The sequence below is a fragment of the Chiloscyllium plagiosum genome, unplaced genomic scaffold (assembly GCF_037043375.1).
Source record: "Chiloscyllium plagiosum isolate Xiang-an unplaced genomic scaffold, Cpla_swu_hap1 HiC_scaffold_47, whole genome shotgun sequence".
Taxonomy (NCBI): Eukaryota; Metazoa; Chordata; class Chondrichthyes; order Orectolobiformes; family Hemiscylliidae; genus Chiloscyllium; species Chiloscyllium plagiosum.
The window spans coordinates 12,573,194-12,588,047 of record NW_028270185.1 but is presented as its reverse complement, the minus strand read 5'-3'; the positions used below and the strand labels follow the sequence as shown (position 1 = coordinate 12,588,047).

Sequence of the window (14,854 nt, the reverse complement as noted above, 5' to 3'; positions counted from 1 at the left end):
TTCAACTAATGTGATGGGGAAAAGGCAGGAGGCAGTAGGTATTCGAACCAAGCCTAATAGTCTCCTTCTGTGTTATAATAGTTCTGTAGTCCTTGTTCTACCACTGACCCTCATCCACTTGTTTCCATCACTAGGTGAAGTATGATGGCTCCTCAATAAGACTCTTCCGTTTGCGCAATCCTTGGGGTCACAAGGAGTACAATGGTCCATGGAGTGACAGGTAGGAGGGAGTTCTCTCCCAAAGGTTTCACACACTGCATGAGACAGGTTAGCTATGGCCACTGTAGGCACAGGACCAGAACAGAGGCAAACAGAATCTGAGAATTATCAAAACTAGCCGAATACTGGTTACCTGCTCCCAAAATCATTTCCATGGTTACCTGAACCAGATCCCATTGCCAGTGCTGTAGTTTTGTGAAGGTTGGATCAGAATCAGCCAGACTTCAAGGATAAGACTCCTTAAGGGCCTAGTTTCTCCAACCAGCAGGGGATCTTGTGCTCCATATTGGTTTAGCCATTTCCTTCCTGGGTGCAGGAGCAACCATAACAGTCCAGAAACTACATATTGTCTCCTCAAAATTTTCCACCCCCATTCACTATCCCATCAAACATTCCCAAGACAGTGATAGCACATGTTTGGAAACAGTAAAGCTCTATGCTTCCAGATGAAGGAAAGGAACAGCACAGGGTTAGATAGAAAATAAAGGTCCCACTACTCTTCTAAACTGCAAGCAAAGCCCATTCCATACCATCTACATCAAACACTCAGAAGGGCAGGGAGAACACACAAGGCCAATTACAGACTAAAGCTCCCTCAATGTTGTTCCCATTAAACACTCCCAGGACAGTATTGTCTTTGTGCCTTACTCTGTCAATAAGGAAACATGATTTTGCCACTCATCCTGCAAGTTCTTACTCAACAACCCCACCTTATTTCTCACCTGGATTTGGATTTTATGAAGTGTTTCAATTTAAACCTTTCAAGATCATAGACAGTGAAGGATCTCAGGCTCATTATACTGGATTTCCCCCCAATATCTGATGTTCTCTTTCCTGTTTTTGCAGATCCCAGTTGTGGAATGCAGTTAGTGAGAATGAGAAGACCAAACTGAAGTTGATGATTAAGGAAGATGGGGAATTCTGGTAAGTGCTTCACTCTGACTTGCACTGAAAGCACTTTGCTGTAAATCAGAATGGGGGCAACAATGGTCAATCAAATATGGCTCCATTTGATTTCCCTGGTGCATTCTCCATGACTAAATTCCAAGTAATCAGAGGCTTCTTGGCAACCAATCAGCATCCTTTCCTCAGCACTATAAATTGTTATTCCCTTTGAAATGTGGCATTCTTGTAATTCTGTCCTGATGAGTGAGAGGTGAAAAGCTTCAACAGCCCATGTCTTTGTCTAGCATTAAGCAAGAAAGATGACTTCTGCTTTAGCACTGAGATTGTTGTTAATTAATGGGGTTAGGATGGGTTCTGACACTAATTGTTTCCTTGGTTTTTAAAGGAGAACTCTCACTGCCAATAGGGATTTTGCACCACTGCTGGGTACAAAGTGCAGAATAAAGGGAGAATGCAGGAGCCACTTGGTTAGCTTTCTGACCTTTTGCCTTGTGTCTTACCACATTGCCACTATCATCCCCTCTTATACAGGATGCCAGCCAAAATTCTTGCTGAGAACTTCACCCAGATTGAGCTGTGTAATCTACAACCCCTCTGCCTACACAGCACCAACTGTCTCTGGACCATTACTTCTCACGAAGGGAAGTGGGTGGCAGGAATTAGTGCTGGCGGATGCACTAATGAAGGTAAGAGTATTATTGTCAGAAGCCAGTGTGTCCATTGCCTCCTTAGCCCTGACCCCCCTTACTGACTGGTAATAAATTCTTACAGGCTCCGAGATTCTGGAAAAGAGGTAATCCCCAGGGTGGTGGGCACCAAGGTCAAAAAAATTCAAAACCAAGGGCAGATAAACGAGTATTATTTCAACTGACATGCATCGATTCTCAAGACGTACTGTTCCAAAGTTCCTTATTTCCACAGCGATGTGGTTGACTCTTAAACTTCAAAAGGCGGGAGGGAATGTTGTGGAGAGTTAGGAGTCAGCCCTGGACTGTCTGTTACTAGCTCTCTGACAAACTGGATCCTGGGCCATGCTCACATACTGTGTGGAGAAAGTGAGGGCTGGAGATCAGAGCTGAAAATGTGTTGCTGGAAAAGCGCAGCAGGTCAGGCAGCATCCAGGGAACAGGAGAATCGACGTTTCGGGCATAAGCCCTTCTTCAGGAAGGGCTTATGCCCGAAACGTCGATTCTCCTGTTCCCTGGATGCTGCCTGACCTGCTGCGCTTTTCCAGCAACACATTTTCAGCTCACATACTGTGTGGTAGACCCTAATTTCCAAGAACAGTAGTTAAGACAGGTCCGTGCATGTTACGATGCAACAGCAATTTGGGCTACGGAGGAGGAGAAGGGAATGGGGCTGTTCACAATGTTCCTGACAGCACAAGAGTAAATAATTCCCAGTTTCAAAATCAGTTCTTCAAAATCCAAATTATGTAATGGCTGTAGGACAGACAGAGACTGTTCGGTGCATTATGTCTACAGCGTTTGATCAATTCCCTTCCTGATATTCTCTAATGTTTTCCTTGGTAATCCTGCACATTCTTCCTTTTCTGATAAAGACCTAGTTTACATTTTGAAAGCCTCACCTGAACCTGCCTCCCCCACACACTCAGGCAGCACATTCTGCCACCTTCAATAAAGTGTGTACAATATGCTCAGGTCCCACTGCTCCTGCACTCCCTTTAGTATCATACCCTTTTATTTATGTTGTCTCTCTTCTGACTGCTTTGCAATTCTCTACACTGAATTTAATCTGCCACTTACTCATCCATTCCAGCAAGCTGTTTGTGCAATATTCTTTGAGCAAGTTCTGGCCTGTGCTCGATTGTGAACACTTGTTTTTCTCAAATGGCATTTTAGAGGAGATTAAGTCTCTCTGCAATCAAACCCTGTAGCAGTGAAATGGCGCCCGTGGGTGATTAAGAGACCAACTCTAAATAAAGGTCTTGTGCAATAGTTACACAAACACTCATGTTTCTCACTTTCAGAATTCACTGGAAATAGTGGGGTGTTGGTAATGTTACTGGATTAGGAAGCCAGCAGCCCAGGTTAATACTTTGTTGATGTTGGTTCAATTCATTTAAACTCAAAAAGTAAATCTGGAGCTTTAAAGCTAATCTCATACCATAACCACAAACATTGATTATTTGTAGGAACCCATTTGGTTCACTCGAGATTTTTAGGGAAAGAAATCTGGCCTACCTGTAATTCCTGATTCACAGCAATGTGGTTGACTTTGCAATGGCCAAGCAAGACAAACAGGCAAAAGTGAGGAATGCAAATGCTGGAAATCAGAGTCTAGATTAGAGTGGTGCTGGAAAAGCACAGCCAGTCAGGCAGCATTCGAGGAGCAGGAAAATCGATGTTTCGGGCAAAAGCCCTTCGAAACGTCGATTTTCCTGCTCCTCGAATGCTGCCTGACCGGCTGTGGTTTTCCAGCACCACTCTAAGCAAAACAAACAGTTCAAGGGCACTTGGGGATGGTCAACAAATGTTGGCCCTGCCAGCGATGCCCAAGTCCCATGTAAGAATAAAGAACCTCTTTGCCACTCTATGCTTCTTTCACTTGGGGTCAAAGATCAGGGCTGAAATTCCACACAGAATGAGAGGCCATTAAGAATCAGATGGTCATGTGCTTAGTCCCTCTCCCATCATTCAGACTGATACTTCCTGTGTCATACTTGGGGAATGTAGCAGTGGTGGAGGTGCCATCTTTTGGATCATAGGTTCATGGTCCAAGTGGACAGGAAATGTCCCGGCCAATCTTCCTCTTCCAATCCCCAAGCAAAAAGAACAAGTAGACAATTAGAATTATATTGTGCAAAATTGAGCTGCCGTAGATTTACATTCCAACAGTGACAACATACGAGATGGGATTAATCACAATTTAAGCTGTTTACAACATTCTGAGAATGTGATTGAGAAACTTCCTAAGCAGACGAGCTAATTTAAAACAGGCAGTGCCAGTTTGATGCTAACTTTGTAAATCATGGGCAGGGAGTGGGGGGGTGGAAGAGAATTTGCCTGGGGCATGGGGTAATTGGGCACACAACTGCCAAACCAATGAGCCCTACATCAGTGGTGGGTAAGTTGTTCGAGGGGATTCTGAAAGACTAAATCTGCATGCATGTGGAAAGGCAAGGACTGATTAGGGACAGTCAGCATGGCTTTGCGCAGGAAATTATGACTCATAAACTTGATTGAGTTTTTTGAAGAGATGACTAAGATAGATCAATGAAGGCAGAGCATTTGACATTGTTGAAGGCCTTCCTAAAGTCCATGTAGACAAAGTTCCACATGGTAGACTGGTTAGAAAGGATGGATCACATGGGATCCAGAGAGAGCTAGCCAATTGGATAAAGAGTTACCTTGATGCTAGGAGATAGTGTGTGCTGGTAGAGGGTTGTTGTTTAGACTGGATACCTGCGACCAGTGGTGTGCTGCAAGGATTGGTGCTGCGTCCATGGTCATCATTTATATAAGCGATGTGAATGATAATACAAGAGACATGGTTACTAAATTTGCAAATGACACCAAAATTGGTAATATAGCAGAGAGTGAAGATTCTTAAGAGTTCAACAGGAACTTGATCAACTGAACCAGTCAGCTGAGGAATGGCAGATGGAGTTTAATTTATATAAATGTGAGAGCAGATCTTACACAGTTACTGTAGGACCCTGTGGACTGTTGTCGATCAGAAACACTTAGGCTGCAGGTACATAGTTCCTTGAAAGTGGCATCACAAATAGAAAGGGTGGTGAAGGCAGCATTTGGCATGCTTGCTTAATCAGTCAGGAGTACAGAAGTTGGGACATCATGTTACAGTTGTACAAGACACTAGTAAGGACACATTTAGAATACAGCATACAATTTTGGTTGCCCTATTATTAAACTGGAAAGGGTGCAAGAAACATTTACAAGGACAGGGGTTTGAGTTATAAGGAGAGGCTTGATACGCTGGGACTTTCTTCCCTGGACCAGAGAAGGTTGAGGGACAACATTACAGCGGTTTATAAAATTGTAAAGGACATAGATAAGGCAAATAGCCATGGTCTTCTCCCGAAGATAGGGGAGTCCAAAACTAGAGGGCATAAGTTTAAGCAGAGAGGCAAAAGGTTTAAAAGGGACCCAAGGGGCAACATTTTCACAGTGAGAGTAGTGCATATATAGAACAAACTGCCAGAGGACATAGTAAAGATGAGTACAATTACAACATTTAAAGGACACTTGGACAGGTACATGACGAGAAAAGATTTAGAGGGATATGGGCCAAATGCAAGCAAATTGGACTACAGAGGAACCTCAATTATCCGGCATACGATTAACCAAACTTTGGATTATCCAGACAAGATCGCAACATCCCAGAGATTGGCTAACAATGTTATCAAGGTTTCTCTGTAGTTCAGTTTAGAAAACCTGGGTGTCAAGGAAGAGTTGGACCAAAGAGTCTGTTTCTGTGCTGTTTGACTCTAGATGTTAGTGGTAATGTCACTGAACTAGTAATCCAGCATCCCAGGTTAAGATTTTGGGCGCACTGATTCAAATCCTGCTGACTGGTGATGAAATTGGAATTCAATTTTAAAAATCTGGAACAAAGAGTTCATCTAATGGCAACTGTTGTTTTTTTAAAAACCTATCTGATTCACTAAAGTCCTTTAGGGAAAAAAAATCTGCCATCCTTACGTGTTCTGGCCTACACGTGACTCCAGATGTACAGCAATGGGTTGACTCTTATGTGCCCTCTGAAACTGCCAAACAAGGGCAACTAGGGATGGGCAATAAATGTCAGCCAGTGATGCCCTCATCAGGTGAACAATTATAAAACAAGATTAATCTGCCACCAATACAATCTTGAGCACTGAATTCCAGAGTCCACCCACTTGCAGCATCTCCCTTTACATTCCCTGTTGACTGAATGCTCTTTTTGGATTTCTCTTCCCCCCTCCAAACCCAATCCCCAACAAACACAGACACATTCTCGACAAACCCTCAGTACAGATTGAGACTATTCGAGAAGGACGACGATCCGCATGATGAGGAGCTTACCTGTACAATTGCGGTCGAACTTCTGCAGAAATATGGTCGCAAGAAAGATAAGATCAATTTCTACTACATTGGATTCTACATCTACGCAGTAAGTGAACTAGCGATACGTTATAATAATATGGATTGATCTGGTGACTATGTGATCGACATCACGCAGAATCTAATATCATGTAAATATGTCACCACGTGGAGCTGCATAACCAGATGGGCCAGAACACAGGGGCCTTGGCATTTTATACCAGGGCTTCTCAATGTGGTATTGAGGGTCAAAAATCTGGGGTCAGGATTAGGACAATTTCAAGCATCAAACTGAGGTGACATTTTGCTTGTTAAAGAGTTTCTCATTAAGGTTACCCAGGTATTCCAGCTTTCATTTAAACAGTGGTGGAGGCTCTAGTGGTGTGGTGGTAATGTCCTGACCTCTGTGCCAGGAGGTTCAAGTCACATCTGCTTCAGATGTATGTAATGACATCCCTGAATAGGTTGGTTAGAAAATATTGCAAACACTGTTACACAGGAAACTGTATATATTAAACAGTGTGCTTGTTACACAGTGATTAGAGTCACAGAGGGAGCTGTATGTATTAAACTGTGTCACACATGGAGCTCTATAATATTAAGCAGAGCTGTTTATAGTAAACCGTATATGACACAGGGAGCTATAATTATTAAATTGTCACATGCAGCTGTATCTGTATCAGATTTTGCATCCTACCTTGTTGGACTGTACATTTACTATTGCAGGAAATTCTTCTGAATACAATATAAGAACACTATTTTCCCTATCGGCAGCAGGTGGGACTTGAACTCACATCTGGCCCAGAGGTCAGGCCGCCACAAAAGAGCTGAAGAGCTGTAAATGATGATCAGATGTTTCCAACACTGACTCCCACATAACATTTTAGTTGAAGTGAGGCCCCTCTGAAACATTCCCACTTATTGTAAAAGTTGACCGCTCCAACTTTTTTTAAACCTGAAGATTCTCAGAAAATCAATTTTTACGCAAGTATGTACAGTATCTCTGGAAATCTATATCAATAACATTCAAAGACATTCCTTTATCTCCTGTAATCCTCAAAACATTCAGCCAGATGGTTTAAACTCAAGTTAGGTCTGACCAAATTAGTCTGATCAGCTCATGTTTATTCTCAATCACATTGTTCTCACAAGCAAGATTCTAGCAGCTCCTTCAGAACCATTTTTAAAGAAACTAATTGTGGGATTTGGTGTCACTGGCTAAGTCAGCATTTTTTGCCAGACGACAGTGAACCACACTGCTGTGGGTCTGGACTCTCATGTAGTCCAGATTAGGTAAAGATCGCAGGGCATCAGTGAAGGAGGTGCTTTTATTTTAAACAACATGCTCTGATGTGAGACTTTATTAAATTCAAATTTCACCATCTGCTGTGGTAGAATACGAACCACCTTTTCAGAACATAGAACAAAGAAAATTACAGCACAGGAACAGGCCTTGTGACCCTCCAGGCCTGCGCCGATCCAGATCCTCTATCTAAACCTGCCGCCCATTTTCTAAAGATCTGTATCCCTTTGCTCCCTGCCCATTCATGTATCTGTCTAGATACATCTTAAATGATGCTATCGTTCCCTCCTCTACCGCCTCCGCTGGCAACACGTTCCAGGCTCCCACCACCCTCTGCATAAAGAACTTTCCACGCATATCTCACCTAAACCTTTCCCCTCTCACTTTGAACTCGTGAACCCTAGTAATTGAATTCTGCACTCTGGGAAAAAGCTTCTTGCTATCCATCCTGGCTATACTGCTCACGATTTTGTAGACCTCAATCACGTCCTCCATCTTTCTAACGAAAACAATCCTAATCTATTCAACCTCTCTTCATAGCTCGCGCCCTCCATACCAGGCAACATCCTGGTGAACCTCCTCTGCACCCTCTCCAAAACATCCACATCCTTTTGGTAATGTGGCAACCAGAACTGTACGCAGTATTCCAAATGCTGCCGAACCAAAGTCCTATACAACTGTAATATGACCAGCCAACTCTTGTACTCAATATCCTGTCCAATGAAGGAAAGCATGCCATAGGCCACCTTGACCATTTTATTGACCTGTGTTGCTACCTTCAGGCAATAATGGACCTGAACATCCAGATCTCTCTGTATGTCAATTTTCCCCAAGACTTTTCCACTTACTTTATAATTCACTCTTGAATTGGATCTTCCAAAATGCATCACCTTGCATTTGCCTGGATTGAACTCCATCTACCATTTCTCTGCCCATCTCTCCAATCTATCCATATTCTGCTGTATTCTCTAATAGTCCCCCTCACTATCTGCTATTCCACCAATCTTAGTGTCATCTGCAAACTTGCTAATGAGGCAAACGATACCTTCCTCCAAATCATTTATGTATATCACAAACAACAGTGGTCCCAGCACGAATTTCTGTGGAACACCACTGGTAAGAGGTCTCCATTTTGAGAAACTCCCTTCCACTACTACTCTCTCTCTCTCTCTCCTGTTGCCCAGCCAGTTCTCTATCCATTTAGCTAGAACACCCTAGACCCCATGCAACTTCACCTTCTCCATTAGCCTACCATGGGAAACCTTATCAAATTCCTTACTAAAGTCCATGTATATGACATGTTCAGCCCTTCCCCCCAAAAAATTCCATTAAGTTTGTAAGACATGACCTTCCCCACACAAAACCATGCTGCCCATTTCTGATAAATCAATTTTCTTCCAAATGGGAAAAGATCCTATCCCTCTGTATCTTCTCCAGCAGCTTCCCTACCACTGATGTCAGGCTGGCCAGTATATATTTAACTGGAGTATCCTTGCTATTTTCTTAAACAAGGGGAGAACATTAGCAATTCTCCAGTCCTCCAGGACCTCAGCTGTGTTCAAGGATGCTACAATGATATCTGTTAAAGCCCCAGCTATTTCCTCTCTCGCTTCCTTGAGTAACTTGGGGTAGATCCCATTTGGGGGCTTGTCCATCTTAATGCCTTTTAGAATACCCAAAACTTATTCCCTCCTTATGCCGACTTGACCTAGAGTACACCAAAGATCTATCCCAAACCTCAACATCCATCATGTCCCTCTCCTTGGTGAATACCAAAGCAAAGCAATCATTAAGAATCTCACCCATTTTCTCTGACTCCACGCATAACTTTCCTCCTTTGTTCTTGAGTGGGCCAACTCTTTCTGTAGTTACCCTCTTGCTCCTTATATATGAAAATAAGGCTTTGGGATTTTCCTTAACCCTGTTTGCTAAGGATAACTCATGACCTCTTTTAGCCCTCTTAATTCCATTTCAGATTGGTCCGAAATTGACGATATTCTCCCAAAGCTTTGTCTGTCTTCAGTTGCCTAGACCTCATCTACACATCCTTTTTCCTCTTAGCTAGTCTCAGGATTTCACCTATCATCCATGGTTCCCTAACCTGGTCATTTCCATTCCTCATTATCACAGGAACATACCTCTGCTGAACTCTAATCAACCTCTCTTTAAAAGCTTCCCACATATTGAATGTGGATTTAACTTCAACCAGCTGCACCCAATCTACATTTCCCAGTTCCTGCCAAATTTTGGTATAGTTGGCCTTCCCCAATTTAGCACTCTTCCTTTAGGACCACTCTCATCTTTGTCCGTGAGTACTCTAAAACGTATGGAATTGTGATCACTATTCCCAAAGTAGTATATACCCTACTGAAACTTCAACCACCTTGCCGGGCTCATTTCTCAACACCAGCTCCAGTCTGGCCCCTTCCCAAGTTGGACTATTTACACATTGCTCTAGAAAACCCTCCTGGATGATCCTACAATTGTGCTCCATCTAGACCTCTAACACTAAGCGAATCCCAGTCAATGTTGGGAAAATTAAAATCTATCACCACCACCCTGTTGCTCCTACATCTTTCCATGATCTGTTTACATATTTGCACCTCTGTCTCACATTCATGTTGGGAGGCTTGTAGTATAGCCCCAACCTTGTTACTGCACTCTTCCTATTTCTGAGCTCTGCCTATATTGCCTCACTGCTCGAGTCCTCCATAGTGCCCTCCTTCAGCATAGCTGTGACATCCTCTCTGACCAATAATGCAACTCCTCCACCCCTTTTACCTGCCAGTCTATCCCGCCTGAAGGATTGATACCCTGGGATGTTTAGCTGCCAATCATGCCTTCCCTCAACCAAATCTCAGTAATAGCAATAACATCATGCTCCCAGGTACTAATCCAAGCTCCAAGTTCATCCGCATTACCTACTATACTTCTTGCATTAAAACAAATGCACCTCAGACCATCAATCCCTTTGCATTCATCATCTGCTCCCTGCCTTCTCTTCCCCTTAGTCATGCTGACTTCATTATCTAGTTCCTTACAGGCTTTAGTTTCTGCTTTCTTCCTGTCTTCTTACTTCATTTGGTTCCCAATCCCCTGCTACATTAATTTAAACCCTCCCCATCAGCATTAGCAAAAGCACCCCCAAGTATATTGGTTCCAGTCCGGCCCAGGTGGAGACCATCCAATTTATAATAATCCCACCTCCCCCAGAACCGGTCCCAATGTCCCAAAAATCTGAACCCCTCCCTCCTGCACCATCTCTCAAACCACGCGTTCATCCTGCTTACTCCATCATTCCTACTCTGACTAGCACGTTGCATCCTAACTCTCTAAATTCTGCTTGTAGGACCTCATCCCTTTTTTTGACTTATATCGTTTGTGCATATATGCACCACGACAACTGGCTATTCACCCTCCCCCTTGAGAATGTTCTGCAGCTGATCCGAGAACATCCCTGACCTGTGCACCACCTGGGAGGCATCATACCATTTGGGAGTCTCATTTTCGACCACAGAACTGCCTATCTACTCCCTTTACAATTGAATCCCCTATGACTATAGTCCTTCCACTCTTTTTCCCGCCCTTCTGAACAGCACAGCCACGGTGCCATGATCCTAGCTACTGCTACCTTCCCCTGGTGAGCCATCTCCCCCAACAGTATGGTATACCTGTTTTAGAGGGAGATGACCGCAGGGGACATCTGCACTGCCTTCCTGCTCGCTCTCTAACTTTTGGTCACCCATTCCCTTTCTCCCTCAGCAATCCCAATATGCAGTGTGACCAACTCACTAAATGTGTTATTCACAATCCCCACAGCATTGTGTATGCTCCAAAGTGAGTTCATCCACAGCTCCAGAGCCATCATGTGATCTAACAAGAGCTGCAACTGGACACACAACCTACACTTGAAGGAGCCAGGGACATCAGTTGAGTCCCCAAGCACCCACATTGAGCAAGAGGAGCAAACCATGGGTCTGAGATCTCCTTCCATTTTTAATCTTAAATTTAACTTTAGTCTTAGCTGAGGTAAACGAGAAAGGAAAGTTTTTACCAAATCACTCGATAAAATAATAAAACAAAAAGGAAATAGGAAACCTTTACTTGATCAACTCAGCACAGAGTCCCTTTTTTTAGTTAGAGGAGGAAGGAGGGTGGAAGACAGTACACATTTGGTGTCTCGGGTTCAGCCGCTACCCAAATAAAACTGTTTCACTCACCTTCCCAGCAGCCCTCTGGTCCTCACTCTCACCTCTTGACAAATGGAGGCCCCGACGCCCAAGCTAAGATTTTTCAAACAGTTTCACTCACCTTCCCAGCAGCCCTCTGGTCTTCGTTCTCACCTCTCGATATCATCTGGATTACTAATCCACTGATATTACCATTACACCACCACTCCCAGATGCACCAGGCTTAAGCCCTGGTGATTGGAATAGCAAGATATGACGAATGTCCAAACTCAACTTTTTAACCACGATTACCTCTGATCTTGTTAAACAGAGAGCAACCCAAGTTTGTAGATAATGTTTGATTAGGAGGGACACAGTAACAAAAATAAAAAGTCCTAACTGAGATAAAAATGAGGAGAATTTCTGTTTCTCTCCTGGGGTCAGGGTGAGAATTTTGTTTTCTCTTAGAGGGTCATAAGTCTGTGGAATTCTTTCCCAAAGAGGGGATGCAGGCTCATTGAATATCTTTATTGCAGAGGTAGATAGCTGCTTGACTAACAGGGGATCAGTGGTTATCTGGGATATCCAGGCGAGTGGGGTTGAGGCCATGCCAGTTTTAATGACAGAGCAGATTTGAGGGGCTGAATAGCCAATTCCTAACGATAGTGAGCATGAAGTTCCAAACATGCATCAACAAGATTATAACAGCAACCTGTGCCCCTTGTAATTGACCCCTCCATTCTAGGAAAAAGCCTCATACTTTCCACTCTATCCATGCCATTCACAATCTTATAAACTTCTATCAGGTTGCCTCTCAACCTCCTGCGTTCCAGTGAAAACAAACCCAGTCTATCTTCATAGTTAAAATCCCCAATACAAAGCAACCTTCTCTGTACCCCCTCCAAAGCATCCAAATCCTTCTGGTAGTGTGGTGACCAGAAGTGTACGCAATAGTCTAAGCGTGGCCTAATTAAAGTTCTATAAAGCTGCAACATAACTTGCCTATGCTATACTCAATGTCCCTTTCAATGCCAAATGCCTTTTTTATTACCTTACCTACCTGAGCTGCCACCTTCACTGATCTGTCGATCTGCACACCCAGAGCCCTCTGCATATTAATAATCCTAAATGTGATGGAATATTCTTCACTTGTCTGGATGAGTGTAGCTCCAATATTACTAAAAGAAAATTGACATCATCTAGGACAAAGCAGCCCACTTGATTGGCACCACGTCCACAAACATCCACTCCATCCACCAACGCTCAGTAGGAATAGTGTGTACTATCTACAAGATGTACTGCAGCAATGTTTCAAAGATCCTTAGACAGCACCTTCCAAAACCATGACAATTTCCATCTAGAAGGGTAAGTCAGAAGATACATGGAAACACCACTCCTGCATGTTCCCCTCACAAGTAACTCACCATCCTGCCTCGGAAATGTATCGTTTTTCCTTCACTGTCCCTGGGTCAAAATACTACAATTCCCTCCAAAACAGCAGTGTGGGTTTACCTACAGCATTTGAACTACAGCACTTTAAGAAAGCAGCTCAAGGACAAGGAGGGACAGGCAAAAAATGCTGGTTCAGTCAGTGACTTCCATGAATGAATAAAAAGCAAGTATATGCCTGGACGTTGTCTCAACAAAGACTGCTGCAATACAGAGTGGAGAAAATGAGGCTACAATTGTGTAGAGCCTCAGTCAGACACCATCTGAACACCTCACTTCAAGATTGATGCACTGCTTTGGAAGGGATACAGCCCAGATTCAAGAGGATTCAGGGTTAAAGGTTTTGTTTATGTGGGTGAGCTGCACAAATCTGGCTTGTATCTCCTCCAGTTTGGAAGGTTGAGATGTAACAGTTTAAATGACTCAGTGGGATGGCGAGGCAGGAACTATTTCCTTTCTGGCAAGAGCTATGACTATCACAAAATTGGAACTGGCCCATTTTGGAGGAAATTAGGAAGCAGCTTTCATAGGAAAAGGTCACCTCCACCAGATGCTTGTGGACACTCAGAAAAAGTTGAGAGCTTTGGTGAAGAAAGTTGTTAGATATTTATTTGATGAAAACATCAAGGGTTACACCACAATGAGACTACAAGCAAAACAGGCTTGAGGGGCTCAATAGCCTCCTCCTCTGTCTGTGTACTGATGAGGAAGTTTCACGGATGGAATTTGTGTGCAATATCAGGACACTGACATCATTGTGTTTCTCTTGCAGGTCCCTCAACGGGTACGTATGCAGCTACCCTATTACAAGGAGAATTACAGAACAGTTACAGCTGAGGGGAAGACCATTCAGCCCACTGGGTCTATGCTGACCCTTTCCAAGAGAACTGCAGCGAGAGCCACTACCTGTGTCCCTTTTCGTTTAACCCTGCAAGTCTCTCTACTTTTGAATATTTGTCCAATTCTCTTTTAGGAGCCAATGATTGAAGCTGCCTCCATTATGTTCTCTTGCACAGCATTCTAGATCCTAACATGTCACTGTGTGAAATGTCTCAAGTGGCCTTGCACAGAAATGTTACAGTGTAGGAGGCGGCCATTTGGCATTTTATCTCTGCTATCTCCCTGTGCATCTTAACTTGATGCCAATCTCCCACCTTTTCCCTGTAACTTTGCATGTTGTTTTCATTTTATTAAGAATCCCAGACCCCTCTTAAAAGTTTCCACCACATTTCCAAATCCAGACCACTTACTGTTTGAAAATGTTAATTTCTCACCTCATAACTGCTTTTGAAATCATTAAATCTGTGCCCTCTAGCTCTTGATCTTTTTAGAAGCAGGAATAGATTTTCCCCATATACTCTAACCAGCCCCCTCATGATCCTGAAAACATCTACCATTTGTCCTTTGTTCTGGAACCCTGCCTTGGCAACTTTATGAACTCCTCCAATCTTTCTTGAAAATAATTAATAAATCTGGTTATCCTCTCTCACTCATACACGCACGTTAATATTTCAAGTCTGATATAACACTTCTTTGGAACACAGAACACTCCTCACACAGTTCCAAAAACAATTATTCCAGACTCGAAACATTAACTCTATCCCTCTCTCCACAGATTCTGCCAGGCCTGAGTTTCTCCAGTAATTTCCATGTTTGGTTTAGATTTCCAGCATTCAAAGTATTTTGCTTTTATTTAGCACAAATAACCTTTCCATTTTGGGTTGTCAATTCTTAAAGAGTTC

At 43.2% G+C, this 14,854-nt stretch overlaps 1 protein-coding gene across 1 annotated transcript in view; it reads left to right on the top strand.

The window, feature by feature from the left end:
• capn12 (calpain 12) overlaps nucleotides 1-14,854 on the top strand; it is a 49,714-nt gene that overhangs the window by 19,096 nt on the left and 15,764 nt on the right. The window contains exons 7-11 of the mRNA XM_087983983.1: nucleotides 135-220; nucleotides 1,066-1,143; nucleotides 1,657-1,811; nucleotides 6,098-6,261; nucleotides 13,885-13,896. Coding sequence (XP_087840109.1) covers nucleotides 135-220; nucleotides 1,066-1,143; nucleotides 1,657-1,811; nucleotides 6,098-6,261; nucleotides 13,885-13,896 — 495 coding nt within the window. The remainder of the gene's footprint in view (nucleotides 1-134; nucleotides 221-1,065; nucleotides 1,144-1,656; nucleotides 1,812-6,097; nucleotides 6,262-13,884; nucleotides 13,897-14,854) is intronic.